The sequence below is a fragment of the Abramis brama genome (genome assembly GCF_963993115.1).
Source record: "Abramis brama genome assembly, chromosome: 22".
Lineage (NCBI taxonomy): Eukaryota > Metazoa > Chordata > Actinopteri > Cypriniformes > Leuciscidae > Abramis > Abramis brama.
This window is the reverse complement of record NC_139984.1, coordinates 33082340-33097994: the sequence shown is the minus strand read 5'-3', so window position 1 is coordinate 33097994 and position 15655 is coordinate 33082340. Positions and strand designations below refer to the sequence as shown.

Below are 15655 nucleotides of genomic sequence, written 5' to 3'. Positions count from 1 at the left end.
TAATGCAGTTTAATTTGATTGGTAACATCCCTTTAGCATCTTCTTATTCTATTTTAATTTATTGATGAAATTTAAGAATTTTAAATGAAAGATGACGCATTAGGGAAGCGATTAGGGAAATAAGCGATTAGGGAATCGATTAGGGATGAGGGAAAAATGAGGTTAAAATATCATAAATATGCCGATTTATATATGTCAAAGCTGACTGAACAGTGATGAGAATATTGATTCAGAATAAATTATATTTACAACACACACAAAAAAAAAATTGTATTCCTGGACAAACAAATGTTTTTACTTGGACAAGTGAATGACCGAACTAAGGACAATCAAATGAAAAGGCTTAATGTTAAGACCTGATTTATTTTTTTATTATTATTCATTTATTTACCCATAAACTTGTCTTTAGGAAGCCATACGTTACAGTGGCAAGAATAACTTTGTGAAACCTTTGTGGGTGATGGACAGGGTTTACATTAAGACAGGAGTGTGCCTTAATCTAGTTAATTGTGCATTTCTTTTCTTTTATTCCACAGCTGATGTGTGCAGTTTTTTTATTGCTTGCATTAAAATAATTTTCTCTTGCATGTTTTGATTTTTAATCGCAGTCTTTTTCTTCTGCCATTCATGCTATTTTAACAATGTTTTTGTTTCTGGGGCTTGAAAGTTGCAATGACGTTGCAGTCAGTGGAGGGACAGAAAGCTCTCAGGTTTCATCAAAAATATCTTCATTTGTGTTCTGAAGATGAACAAAAGTCTTACGGGTTTGGAACAACATGAGGGAGAGTAATTAATGACAGAATTTTAATTTTTGGGTGAACTAACCCTTTAAGACTAAAATGACACTTTGAGAAGCTTGATAAATACGGGCCCTGAACCAGCAGTTAAAGTTTTTCAGTTTTACACCAAGGCTACTCCATTATATAAAGGTGGAAAAGATCTCAGCAAAAGTGTCGCACTATAAGCACATCTTTTATAGAAGTGATATACCTGAGATCAGGCCGTTTGTCTCCACTCTTAAACGCTATTGGCGGATTCATAGAGTGGTTACTCTTCATAGACACACAGCTGGACTCTGGGTTTGAGCTCTTCTGCTGGACTGAACTGGAACAGAGAACAGATTCAGTTTAATCCTTTAGATTACTGTGAATACATTTATCTTTTTACTGAATATTTCATTTTAGTTTAAAATAAAAAAAAAGGGGCAAAAAAATCCTATTTTTTTCTGTAACTGTCTTTGATCTGTTTGTGTTTGTGTGTGTGTGTGTGTGTGTGTGTGTGTGGGGGGGGGGGGGGGGGGGGGTTGGGGGGGGGGGGGGTGGAGGTGTGGGGGTAATGGTAATGTAATGTTTGTTGAAAGTACCTGCATCCTGGAGAACAATCTCCATCTCTGGATCCTTGTGAATCAGCCATGATGAAGCTGCAGGAGAATCTGATGAGTTTGATCTCCTCCACTGACTCTGAATGAAGAAACATTCACACACTAAATTAAATGATTAAATTAAACAACCTTCATAATTTAGCTGAACATATCTGGAGTGTGGGAGAAAAGGATCATGTGACTGCGTTAACTCAAGCTCACAGGGCCTTTTCACACACACAAGTCGACCGTTGATGTTCGGGTGAAAAAGAAAACAAACCCCGACACACATCGACACACACTGATCCGATACAAAAAACGTTCGTTGACGTTTGTGTGAATTGGCCTATGTATGTTTACACATAAGCTAAACTTCTGGAGAATCACAAACATCACGAAACACAAAGGAAACATTGAAGTGAAAAATTAAAAAACCTTTATTTAAGATTTCATATCAAACAATCACGTAAAATGTCCTCCAGAGATTCATATTAATATGAGAAAGTCACACATGAACACTCACCTTGATCAAACTTTTACAAGATACAGGATCTCAAATCCTCCAGCTTTAACATCATAAAACTACACTTAAATCCCTTTATAATGGTTAATAAACACTTTGATGTTCTGTTTTTTCCGTGTCGTATTTCGCATTTCTCCTGCTTAAAATGGCGACAGGAAAACTTACTTTCACTTTCTATGTGTGACGAGAGAGAGAGAGAGAGAGAGAGAGACGTAAACAGAGTATGGCAGGCGATCGGGGTCAAAAGTCTTTAAATGAAACGCGTGATTTTGACCGTGTCAACCATAGACTGTAAAAATATCCTCAGGCTTGGAAAATTTTATGTTCACAAATCAAAATATCTAAAGATGAAACCAATGTTCTGTGCATTTCATGGTGAATTTGTTTCTTATACAAAAGAATAACGCAATTAGTATTTTTTCCACCATAGAAGAATATGATTTAAAAGAAAAACCTTAGCCCCTTAATTCTATTTATTTATTTATTTCATTTTTTATTGTTGTTGTTGTTGTGTGTATTTGTGGTTCTTTCATGCACCTGTCTTGTATGTTTTTTATGTAAAGATGTATTAATATTGCCATATTGTTTGTACATGAATAATTGTTCAATAAAAAAAAACAAATAAAAAAACCCCTGGACTGTAAAAAAAATATGGACGACGCCCCTTCGCTCTCTTCCATTGGTGCGAAGTGAAGCTTTTTTTTCCTTTCTTTTTTTCAGAATAAACTTTAATCCAAAAATAAACAAACAACAATATGAAATTTGTCAGCCCCTCACGGACGACTGCTGCATAAACTAAAACAAAATAGCCTACCGGTATACATGTCCGGGCCTGGACCTCTTTTGTCCTTTTTTTATTTTATTTTATTGAAAATATCAAGATTTACAAGCAAACATAAAACATAAAATCCGTTTCTTCAGAATAGGATACAGAGAAGATATAGCCAGAGGGAGCAGCTCTTAATACAAACAGGAAATATATATGTAGTCTTAGTAACAAAAATAAGGATGATTTATAAAAGGAAAAGAAACATTCATATAAACAAATTTAAATAGAAAAAAAAAACGTAAGAAATTATAACATAACATAAGGGGAGAATTCAGTCATTGTTCAGCTATTAACCTCAGTTGGGACGTGTTTTAGGGTATTATATATTTTTTGTGCTTTAGGACCTTTCAGAGTTTTTAAGGAATTCATATACAGTTTAAATTCATTAAAAAAAAATTATTTCACAATTCTACATTTGTGAATGAAGAATTTAGCTAGACACACAGTTGTATTAGTACAGAGCTCATCACCCTTGCTTTGCAATATCAGTCCAAATGTTATGGCGTCACTGGAGATAGAGTTTGGGAATGAAGACATCTGTTGCTTAACCCATTTATGTATATCACACCAAAATATCTGTATCACATTACATGAGAAAAACACACGGTCCGTAGTTTCGACATCATTTTCACAGAATGTACATGTATTATCATCTATACCAAATCCAAGTCTCAGTAATTCTTTAGAGGGGTAAATGTTGTTCATTACTTTGAAGTGCGTTTCTTTCACTTTAGGAGGTATAGGGAGTGTTAGATACATTGTTCTTAATTTAGTGATTGAATATTTATCACATTTTTGTAGGATGTTATTTTTATTTTGCCTTTTAGGGTAAATATAATCAATAAAACAATTTCTAATAAAGTGGTTAGTGCATTTTTTTATCCAGAACAAAGATCCCTTGAATTGATAGTGGGGCCAATTGTGGTTGTATCGGATAATATGCCAAAATGTTTCTTGTTAGAAGGACAAATTATTGGGCTAGTGCTTTATGTAATTTAGTAAAGTCTGATTTTAAGGGTTTGAAATTATGTTTGATGGAAAATTGTTCATAATTTAAAAACTGTCCGTCGGTATCCATTAAGTCGGCTATGGACCATATATTTCTCCCATACCAATCCTCAAAGAACAGAGATGTGTTGCTGTGCAAAATATATCTGTTGTTCCAGAGTACAGATGTGTGGCGTGAGAAGTTATGTACGTATAACATTTTCCAATACAAGAGTATTTGTTTTTGTAAAACTCTGACAGTGATATGGGTAATTTGTTAACACTAAAGTCCGCTCTAATAAGAAATTCTAATCCTCCAATTTTCTTGAATAAGGTCTTTGGAATACAATACCAAAAGGAGTTGCTGTGTTTGATCCAAGATTTTAACCAATTTATTTTTAAGGTTCCATTAAGGCAGTCAAAATCAATAACTTTTAGTCCTCCATCCTTTGTGTCTTTAACCATATTGCTTTTCTTCATATAATGTGGTCTGAAGTTTAGGTTGATTTGGTTGATAGATGTAATCAGTTTGTTTGGAGTGGCATTGGAGTAGGCTGGGCAAGAACATCTGGATAAACATTCATCTTAGTTATAGGGAAATTCGGCCTAGTATTGATAGGTCCCTCTGTGGCCATATATTTAGTCTTGATTTGCATTCTTTAATTTTATTTTCTACATTCAGAAGCTGGCTTTGTTTTTGGTCCTTGGAGAGGTAAATCCCCAGGTATTTGATTTCTGATTTAATAGGGATATTACAGATGTTTTTCAGTGAAGTGTCGTGTACAGCCAGCAATTCACACTTTTTTAAGTTTAATGTTAGACCTGAGGCTTTTGAGAATTTTTCAGTTTTGGAAATAGTTGTTGAAATTTGGTATCTATCTTTTTAGAATATTGTTGTGTCGTCCGCTAGTTGGCTGATTGTTATTTCTGTGCCAAGTACATTAAGTTTTTTAATATCATTACAGTTTTTAATATAGATTGCTAGCATTTCTGTGGCTAAGATGAACAGGTATGGTGAGATGGGGCAACCTTGAGGAATACCCACATTAATCTTGAAGCTTGGGGTGGTACCACTAGGTAATAGGACACAGCTATAAATATCTCGATATAATCCACCAACACATTCTCTAAATTTGACTCCAAAGCCAAAGTGTTCGAGCGGCGAAAGAATAAATGGATGCTCCACGGAGTCAAATGCTTTATAGAAGTCTAGAAAGTGAAGGAAACCATCATCCTCTATTTTGGCTTCTACACTCAATGATGTCCATTACCAATCTTATATTATTATGTATTGACCTTCCTTTTAAGAACCCTGACTGTGTATCTGCAATAAGATCTGAAATCCCTGTTTGAAGACGAGAAGCAAAGATGTAAGTTAGGAGTTTGTAGTCTGAATTTCTGAGTGTAATGGGTCTTCTGTTATCTATAATTCTGGGATCTTTCCCAGGTTTTGGAACTGAGAGGATAACTCCATGTCTCATTGTTGGTGGAAGCACACATGTTTCAAATATTTGGGTAAAGACTTGTAGCAGCAGGTCTCTTAAATCTACCCAAATGTCTGTAAAAGTCACCTGTGAGACCGTCGGATCCGGGGGCTTTGTTAAGAGAGAGACGACCAATTACTGCGTCAAGTTCTGGAATTGTTATTTGATTATCACATGTTTGTTTGAGGCCATCCTCTATTTTTGGAATATGTTCTGCTATATCCTGAAAAAAATGTTGACAGTCCACGCTAGAAAATTTTGAGCTATAGAGCTGGCTATAGAATTTCCAGATTTCTGAAGAGATCAATTTTTCATCTGTGACTTCATTATTATCAACCATCAGGGATCTGATGCTATTTTTTTCCTGTCTTCTTTTTGCAACACCACAGAAATACGCTGATTTGTTTCCCCCTCCTCTATCCACTTAGCTCTGGGTCTAATAAAGCCCCCTTGGGCCTTACGACTGTGAACTTCATCTAGTTTTGGTTGGAGGTTTAATATCTTCTGTCTATCGTCTTCAGTTGGGTTTGGCCTATTGCAGTACATATTGAACTGATTAATAATGTCTACTTTTTGTTTTTCACTATCTTTTTTAATTATTTTACTGAATGAGATGGTAAATTGGCGTATTTTATATTTTAGGAATTCCCACTTTTTGGTAGCAGTTGTGAGCTCCTCAGAATTGGCATTTTCTTTAATTAATAATTAGATTTTTTGGCAGTTGTCATTATTTTTGAGCAGACTGGAATTGAACTTCCAATATATGTGTGAGTGGACATTGTTGTCATTGGGTTTGATCTGTAGTAAAATAACACTATGATCTGTTAGTGGTGCAGAAGAAATATCAGAGCTAATATTATAAAATAGCAAATGATTTGCCATTAACCAATGATCAATTCTGGATTTATAATTGTGGCTTGAGCTAAACCAGGAGTATTTAGATATTTCTGGATTTAAGTGTCTCCAAGTATCAACCAAATTTTGTTTTTCGCAAAAGTTCATGAATATGGTGTTTGGATGACTGGCAGAGTATCTGCAAGGATATTTATAATAAAAAAAATCATGAACTAGGTTTAGATCGCCTCCAATGATGATGTTATCAGTTGAGTGTGTTCATTTGAGATTGTCTAAATGTAAACCAATTTGTTCAAGTAGGTTTCGGTTTTCTCTACTGATGTTATATCCATAAATGTTGACTAAGATGAATTTCAGACCATCTATGTTTATGATAAGAATCAGCCAGTGAGCAAATTCATCTGCCATATGGGACACAATATGACCTCTGAAGTTACTTAGAAGGATGGCGACTCCTGCTGACCTTGAAGTGCCGTGGCTAAAGTAAGCTTCATCTCCTCATCGTTTAGACCAAAATATAACATCATCAACCTTAGAATGCGTTTCCTGCAAAACAATTATATTTGACTTCTTCCCTTTACAAAATAAGAAAATACTTTTTCTCTTTGTCATGTTTCTTAAACCCCTTGCAGAAATTAGAGAAATGTTACTCTTTAAACTGAACATAGAACAAAAACAAATTAATCAACAATCAACAACAATGGATTGCTGAACTTACTTAAAACAACAGTAGAAGTTTCCTATCAGGAATTTGTAATAGTAGCAAAACCCAGAGAATTTTCATTCAAACTCACTTGTTTTCGGGATTCAAAAACCCTGGATAGTTGTGTCTATGGCGAGACTCTTTGTCCATTAATGAAAGCATGGGGGGAACACTGTCTTTAGTCCTGCCTTCCTTGCTTGTTCAACTTTCGGCCACACAGCCCTCCGTGCCTCTCTGTCTTCCTTGGTGAGGTCTTCTGCGAAGCGGATGTTGAGATGCTTGCAGACGGGGTGAAGTTTGGTGATCCGCCAGAGTTCGTCCCTGAAGTGGCGTCCTGTGAACTGCATGAGGATCTGACGAGGGCGGCTGGTGTTACTCGGCCCCAGTCGGTGCACCGAATCCAGGATGAAATCCATCTTCTCCCTCCAGTGTGGCACAATCTTTCCGATGATATCAGAGATGATTTGTCGTGTGTTTTCGTCTTTTCCCTCATGTAAGCCATTTACTCGCAGGCTCCATCTTCTTTTATAACGCTCCAACTCTGCTGCTCTTTCCCCCAGATCTGTGTTCTCCTCTTTGAGTTGTTTCACCTCGACGTGCAGTTTTTGGCACTGTGTTTTACATTCTTTGAGTTCGGCAGAGTTAAACTCTACCGCTTTCGCGATGTTGGCTATGGTCAGCGTGTTCTGCTTTAGCTCCGCTTTGAAGTCCTGCATCATGTTTTGAAGAGTGCCGATCGCAGCCAGGATCGCAGCGTTAGAGGCGTCTTCAGCATGGGCTCCAGCAGTCACGACGTCGTCTGGTTTTGACTTCTTCTGTGGTGCTGGTGGTTTGGAAGGAGATGCTAAGGTGTTTTTGGTTCCTCTGGTGTTAGTTTCCATCCTTTCTGGACCACCATAGTCGTGTTCTTGGAGAGCCTTCAATTTAGCATTAGCTTTTGTGCTAGCCATGTTATGGTCTGCAATATCGTACTCCAGGAGGTGCTCAGGGTCACTCACACGTTTCTGAATTATTATGATAAGTTCCCTACAGTTTTACATCTGATATTTCAGGGTTTTGTTGAGTTAAAGTTCATTCCGTTGATTTTCAAGGCTTTGCTACTCTGAGCTATTCACAATGCGTCTGCTCTCTCCGCCATCTTCGTGAGAAGTGAAGCCGCCAGTGTCCCGATATGGTGCTGACATCTTGGGGCTTGAGTCTGCGCAGTAGCGATCTCGGGACCAGACCTGCGCAGTCGTGAGCCGGAAGTAAAGCCGCGAAATCAAGGCCCCGTCCTCACTCTCGGTGTGACATAATTAATTATAGAAATTTAGATATTAAATTTAAAGCTCCGATCTCTTCAGTCCTCCGAAGATCCCGAAAAAGATCCCGTCGGCACTGTATCAGAGCCCGTCTACGGAGAGCTTGGCCACTCCCTATTAAAGGGATACTCCACCGTTTTTTCATATTAAACTATGTTATTCCCTTAACTAAGACGAGTTGATACATACCTCTCTCGTCTCAGTGCGTGCACTCAATCGCTCTGTCTTGCGGCGAAACTTTGTTAGCACTTAGCTTAGCCCAGTTCATTCAATATGGGCCAAGCAGAGAAGCTACCAAACACCTCCACGTTTTCCTTATTTAAATACAGTTACTCGCGTAGTGTAACTCGACCTAGGACGGTGACACAAAACAAAACGTTGCGCTTTTCTAAGCGTGTAAAATGGATAACTATATTGTATGGCGGAATACCATAGCAAGTGCTTGTAAGCACTTCGACTTGGCGCAGTAATATCTTCACTAGAGGGAGCGGGAGCCGGTGAGAGGATTTTTCATGAGTCCTATTGTACCGAACTTTGGTTGTAGTTCCACCAGAGCTCCACTGGGGGCGATCGCCCATGAGTGCAGAATGAATGGGAGTCTATGGAGCTAGACGGCTAAATTTGTCTGTTTCACCCGATTGCCGTTGAGAAATCTCAGATTTGATTGTAGGTTTTGCAAGTTCAACATGGGTTATAGGTCGAAAGTTGAATGAACGAGTACTTATGTCCTTAGATTTCTTACTGGTTGAGTTGTTGTTGACCAGAGATACCACTTGATGGCATTGTGGCATCCAAAGTGGGACCAGAAACAAACAAAACAACAACTCTTCTAGCACGTGTGTTTACCTGTGTCAGCTGTGCTGTCGATGCCTCGAGAGAAAAGAAAGCACCAAAAAAAAAGCAAAAGAAAGCAGAAAAGCACCAAAGCGACTGAAGGATTGCCGTAAAGCAGTATCTCTGGTCGTACGATGTGTGTGACGTCATTGACATTTTAAAAGACTTTTTAAAGCAATTAAGTGACTGTGTGTAATGTGTAATTTCTTTGCATCTCCTTTCGAATACAACATTCAAATTACTAGACAATAAATTATAGATTTCGAGGGGTATAGCTTCATAGACCTCCATTCATTCTGCACTCGTCCTGTGAGCGCCCTCATGTGGAGCCAGAGTGGAACTGCACTCGCCCTGTGAGCGCCCTCATGTGGAGCCAGAGTGGAACTGCACTCGTCCTGTGAGCGCCCTCATGTGGAGCCAGAGTGGAACTGCACTCGTCCTGTGAGCGCCCTCATGTGGAGCCAGAGTGGAACTGCACTCGTCCTGTGAGCGCCCTCATGTGGAGCCAGAGTGGAACTGCAACCGGAAGTTTACTGAGAGTGGCACTTCTCCCCATATTAGACATTCTCTGGCTGTATCAAGTCGGACAAAATTTCTAACCGGCATGCAATGCTTCAAGCCACCGATCGGTCTGCGCAGAGCTGCATGAAGTCGAACAAGCCTTATATTTGCATATGTGACGTGATGGTACGTTGGTATATATGTATACAAACATCAGAGGTCATGTTTATTCACGAAGAATGTCGTAATGGTATGCACGTATGCAAACATCAGACGTTATATTTGTTCATCGGTACGTTGTGAGTGATGTCAGTCTTATGTCATGATTTGTCATGCCCTTTTAAGTTGTTCGTTTAACGTTCTTTCTCAAGGTAGAAAAGTCAACAGCTTAAACGATGGCTCTTAGAAAGGCTCTTTTATTTTATTTAACTGCCAATAAACCTTTTCAGACTGTGTGCAGCTGAACCAAGAAAAGCTTAAGATTGCATGGAGCTGATAAGCATGAATGGCAGAAGAAAAAGACTGCGATTAAAAAACAAAACAAGAGAAAATTATTTTAATGCAAGCAATAAAAAAACTTGCACACATCAGCTGTGGAATAAAAGAAAAGAAATGCCAGAATAACTAGATTAAGGCACACTCCTGTCTTAATGTAAACCCTGTCCATCACCCACAAAGCTTTCATGACACTGAAGTAAAAACATTAAAGACACCGTTGGACATTTTGGAGGACGATTTACACACAGAAACCAGAAATTACTGTATGAAAATTATCTTTCAAACTCTCTTAACTTACTAGTTAGGGTTAGGGTAAGGTAGGTTAGGTAAAGTCTGCGTTATGAAACATCCCAGAAGTGTTTGTTTATCGACTGATATCATAATGGAGATTTTATTATAACTAGTTGAGCGAGTCTCACCGCGCTGCTGTGACGTCAGATCCTCTGAGCTGTGGGGGGGAATCCGCAGGACTCTCGTCTTCAGCTCTTTACACACACCGCTAGTGATGTGACTTTTTATTATTATTATTATTAATGCCATGAACCAGAACAATACAATGAGACATAATCATTCAAAGTAAAACAAATACAAGTAAATAAAGTAAAATAAAATAAGAACAGTGCCAGAGGACAAGAAAAAAAGTATTACAAACAACAGAAAAAGGTGCTATTTTATACAACATCATCCCTGCTAGTAGTTGATATGACACACCACCTGTCAAAAATGGTTGATTGACAGGTGCCCCGCCCCTTCCGGTGACAGGCACCCGCCCCTTTTGGCATAGGATCAAAGGGATCAAAGAAGATCAGATGAGATCAAAGAGATCAAAGAGATTTTGAAGTCTTTTTGACAGCTAGTTTTGACCTATTGACCCTCCTAGCCCTTGATCATGTAGTTATTGACAGCTAGTTTTGGGTTTTGAAGTCTTTTGATGCCTTTTGATATTGACAGAAAGTGTTATAACAATATGTCATGGCTATGACAGCTAGTTTGAAACCGTTTGATGCCTTTTGATATTGACAAAGTTTTGAAGACACTGTGATTAAATAATTATGTCATGGTATCTGACAGAAAGTCTGATTGTTTGATGCCTTTTGAAGACACTGTTATAATAATATGACAGTTAGTGTGTGTTTTTGAAGTTGGTGTCATAGGATTCTCCTCCCTACATATTCCTGAGCGTATCCGGGCTGTACTGTGAAAACTGATAAGGAAAAAACTGTGGAAGTTTATCTCACACAAATGTTGAAAAGCCATTCAGTTCTTTTAAAACAATATAAATGAAATGTTTATAAAATAGCTTACTAAAACCTCACACCAAAAGTTTAAATAAAATAAGAGTCACAAAAAATTGCAATGAGTCTCTCAAAGCGTGTGTGTGTGTGTGTGTGTGTGGAGATCAGACATCAGAGGAGATGTGACCATCTGTGTCACGGGATTTCCCCCTGCCACCCTTCGCATTTGAGTTCTGACATCTGAAACGTGTTGTTCAGACACTGTGATTAAACAATGTCATACAAAACACATCATATCCTTAATAATTATTGTGCCAATTAAACTAAAGTTGAAAAACATACTGTTCTCATGCTCATTTCACTAAGGTTGAAAAGCCATTCAGTTCTTTTAAAACAATATAAATGAAATGTTTATAAAGATCTTACTAAAACCTCACTCAAAAAGTTTAAATAAAATGGAGTCACAAAAGATCACAGAGTGTTTACTGAAGCGCCTCTCCAGCACAGCCCCGGCCTGAGTGGTGCGCGCGCCCTCCTTCTGCTCCTCCACATTCCAGAGCACAGTGATAGTGAGAAACAGAGATGTTATAAAATAATGTATAGTTCACACAAATAATATAATATACAATAATATAAAATAACATCTTACTGAAACCAATTCTTTCAGTTTTAGATAAACAAAGAATAAAAAAATCATCTTACATAAAACATTCTGTTCTTTAAAAGAATATAAATGATTATAAATAAATCATATAAAATAAAGATCTTACTAAAACCTCACACAAAAAGTTGAAATAAATGTAGAACTATCCAGTTTAAATAAAATGGATTCACAAAAAAATTGCAATCAGTTAAATGTTTAGAGTTGAAGAAAAAACATACAGCTCATGAAACAACGCAATGTATGAAACGGGTTCACGAAAATAAAAAAATCATCTTACATGTTTAGAAATCAGGGCCCTCTGGCCTCTCTTTACACCAGCGTTTGACCTGCGGAGCTTTCAAAAAGCACCAGCCAAAGGGTGTGTGTGTGTGTGTGTGTGTGTGTGTATGTGTGTGTGTGTGTCAGAGAGTCACACAAATTCAGCGATCAGGATATCAGGTGCTGAGTTTATTTATAAGAAGTATAATCTTAAAAGTTTAAATGATATCTTTTAAAAACAAAAGACTGTTTAAATAAAATCTTTAAAGTTTGAATACATACGCATCTTCTATTTACCTTTTAGAAGATTACTGTAATGATTTTGTTTAAATTGAACCTAAGGTATAATTGTTATTAAACAATGTCTGTTCAAAAACTTTAGATGGTTAAAAAACTGTACTTAGTCGTCTTAAATCTCATTTATATGAAAAGATTTAATCATAATTTTTTGTCTGTGTGGAGTTTCAATTTTGATGGTGTGGGGGTTTTCATAGCCATAATGATTTTTGTACCCTAACTGCATATTCTATCCCGTACACCTAAACACGACCATCACAGAAAACTATAAAATAAATAAATAATTTAATATCATTTCTAAGCTGTTTTGCGCGCGCACACATTATTTTACACACTCTATTTTAAATGAAATTATTATTAATAAAATATATAACCAATGAATAATACCATATGTTACTGAATTGTATTTAAAAAATGTAAACAAAGTTTTAGCTAAATAAATATATAAATAAAAACACCTTACATTTCCAGAGAGGTGAAGTAGTTCTTTATGCAACGATAAAAAAACAATCCAAAAAGCAAACAGTTTAGGTTGTCAAACAAAACAGCCCCAGATCCTTCAGAGATAAACTACAGTGTGAAATAAATGTTCCAGACCCTCACAGAGACGAGAGGACGACAGACCAGATGAGTCTCGGGAGATAATGTCACAGTAAATCTAGTCCGCGTTCCAGAGCCAAAGTTTTGTTCGTACTAAATTTCATTTAAAAGTATAACCTTAAAAGTTTAAATTAGATATTTATATATGTCAATAAAAGTTTTATTAAAATCATATCTTCTATTTATCTTCTTAGAAGACTTATGATGTAAATGATTTTGCTTAAATTTAACCTATGTGTAGGCCTATAAATGTTACTAAATAATGTCTGTTCAAAAACTTTAGATGGTTGAAAAACTGTACTTAGTCGTCTTAGATCTTAGATCGTAAATCATAGATCTTTTGTCCATACAATATGTTGTCAAAGTTTGTCACAATGTTTTGTTGTGTTTTTAAGAAATCCGAGGATTCTACGTTGCTCTTATTTAGACTTGTATCATTTTTTATTTTTTTTTGGTTACATTGTTTTTTTATTCATCAAGTTAAATGTAAATATGCAAATCCAAAAACTGTTGTTACTTGGATGATGATCAGTATCTTCACTTTATGATAGGAAAGTACGGACAGCGTCTTTGACCAAGCCTCTACATATGGGGCATATTTTTTTAATGAATTTGACTAATAAAAAGGATTGCTTGTGTGCATTGGTGCTTTATTACAGTCTTTTTAAAATAGTTGAATGACTGAATGCTCGCGAGGTGCCTGTAACGATGTTAAATAGGCTAGGCTATTTAATTTATCTTCAACAATAACGCACACAGCGTAGAGGAAAATGACAGACAACTTCTTTGAATATTAATTAAGCATTTTGGTCATGAACATGTAATAGTAAAAAGATTGACATTGAAAAATGACACAGAATGATTAAAATATTTAATCCAAATAAATAAATAAATGTTGGTGGTTCGTACTGATGTTATTCATCTGTTTTCACACACTTCAGCGTCGCGGTCACTAGTGTAGACGAACACTGACAGCCTGTGGTGAAATAATGCGTATTTTTAACAGCCGCAGCTTTCTCAGATTGGCTTGGTTTGGATTAAAACTTCATGTTCCGATGAGTTTGGAAAATTCTGCAGACAGTAAACATTAGAAAATCCCTTCTTCTGTCAATAAAAATGTCCAAATTTTTAAATCTTATCGCAGACACTCATTTTAGGCGGTGTTTGTACAACTCATTGACCACAGTACATTGAAAGTAATCATAACCGGAAATAAGTGATATCAGAGAATGTCTAATACATAGTTCCCACAGGCCAATTAATGTCACGTGACCTCCCCGGAGACGCCATCTTTGAGGGCAAAAGCTGCTGTGTTTACAATGTTTTACCATACTGTCTATGAGTTTTACAAGCAAATTTCGAATATTTCTTTCCATTTATAATGTTACGAAAATCATGAAGAGACAAAGTGACAGAGATTATAAAGAGACTCTATTAACACAAGACAGAGAGAGGTACAATGCGAAAATTTCAGTCATAAATGGTGTGGATCCGTATGCGCTAACAAAGGAAGCACTGAGCACTGATTATGCAGCTTTGCCTCAGATACAGTATTATCATGTGTATCATTATCTGGTATTGGCTAGGAGTTTTAATACATGTGAGCAATTCCGAGCCTGGAAATATGTGCATGAATATGAATATACACGGTATGAAAATAAATAAAACTCGCGTGCAAATTAATTAATGTAATGCGGAACTACTTTATACGCGGGTTCTTTAGGGACATAAAATGAGATTGCCGTGCTGGAATGTGTGTGTGTGTGTGTGTGTGTGAGAGAGAGTGAGAGAGTCGCGGGCGCGATCGAACAGTGGAAACAATGTTGTTTTTGTATGTTTTTAATATCTCGTCATTTTGTTCATACAGGACATAATTCAAACTGCAAAGTGTTAACTTCTATTTGTGTACACTCGCAATAAAAAACAACAAATTCTTGCGTGTTTTGAGGGAGTTTCTTTCCTGTTTATCCTCGCCAGCCATAACCTCCGTCGTTGTTCTGACAAAAGCTTAAGTTAGTCTTCTCACATTCATGAAGTCTAATGACGGGTATACTGTAAAATCCAAATTTAACTGAACCTCCGGCACGATTTAAACATCCATTGACCCAGCAGGAGATCACCATTTTCACTTTTTATCACGAAATTAACTCGCTTCAGCTTCTTCTACTATTGTTCTGCCCACAGAAATGGCGCCGGGTCGGCAAATGCTAAAAAACTAAATTTAACTGAACCTCCGGCACGATTGGAACATCCATTGACCCAGCAGGAGATGACCATTTTCACTTTTTAATCACAAAATTTCCGTTTCAGCTTCTTCTTCTCATGTTCTGCATTGTAAGAATGTTGTGTTCTGCCCTCAGAAATGGCGCCGGGTCGGCAAATGCCCGTATGTTGTGACGTCATGTGGGAACTATGTATAGGAAGAGAATTGGCACTCTCTGCTTACTTCCGGTTTCTGGACTGGCTGCAGTAACACGTCTCTGTCCATGCGGGGGCGCTCGCAGGCGAGTGCAGAATGAATGGAGGTCTATGGCGAAAAACCCTCAAAATCCACTTTTCTCAGGATATAATTTTTTTGTCTAGTAATTTGAATGTTGTATTCGAAAGGAGATGCAAAGAAATTACACATTGCTGGGTGTTAGATTTTTTAGAGTCACTTATTTGGTTTAAAAAGTCTTTTAAAATTCCAATGACGTCAGAATGCTGACGTCATTAGCAGAATGCTA

The 15655-nt window shown here is 37.0% G+C and overlaps 1 protein-coding gene across 12 annotated transcripts in view; it reads right to left on the bottom strand.

Moving 5' to 3' along the window:
* Positions 1-2083, bottom strand: part of LOC311073496 (NLR family CARD domain-containing protein 3-like) — a 239259-nt gene extending 237176 nt beyond the window's left edge. For 9 of the 12 annotated variants that reach the window (XM_084099313.1, XM_084099310.1, XM_084099311.1 and 6 more), the window contains exons 1-3: positions 1884-2083; positions 1364-1460; positions 991-1104 (exon numbers count right to left, since the gene is read on the bottom strand). In XM_084099313.1, coding sequence (XP_083955439.1) covers positions 991-1104; positions 1364-1413 — 164 coding nt within the window. In that variant the 5' untranslated portion in view covers positions 1414-1460; positions 1884-2083. The remainder of the gene's footprint in view (positions 1-990; positions 1105-1363; positions 1461-1883) is intronic. The other 3 variants (XM_084099307.1, XM_084099309.1, XM_084099301.1) reach the window with 2 other exon arrangements.
* Between the last annotated feature and the right edge of the window lie 13572 nt (positions 2084-15655).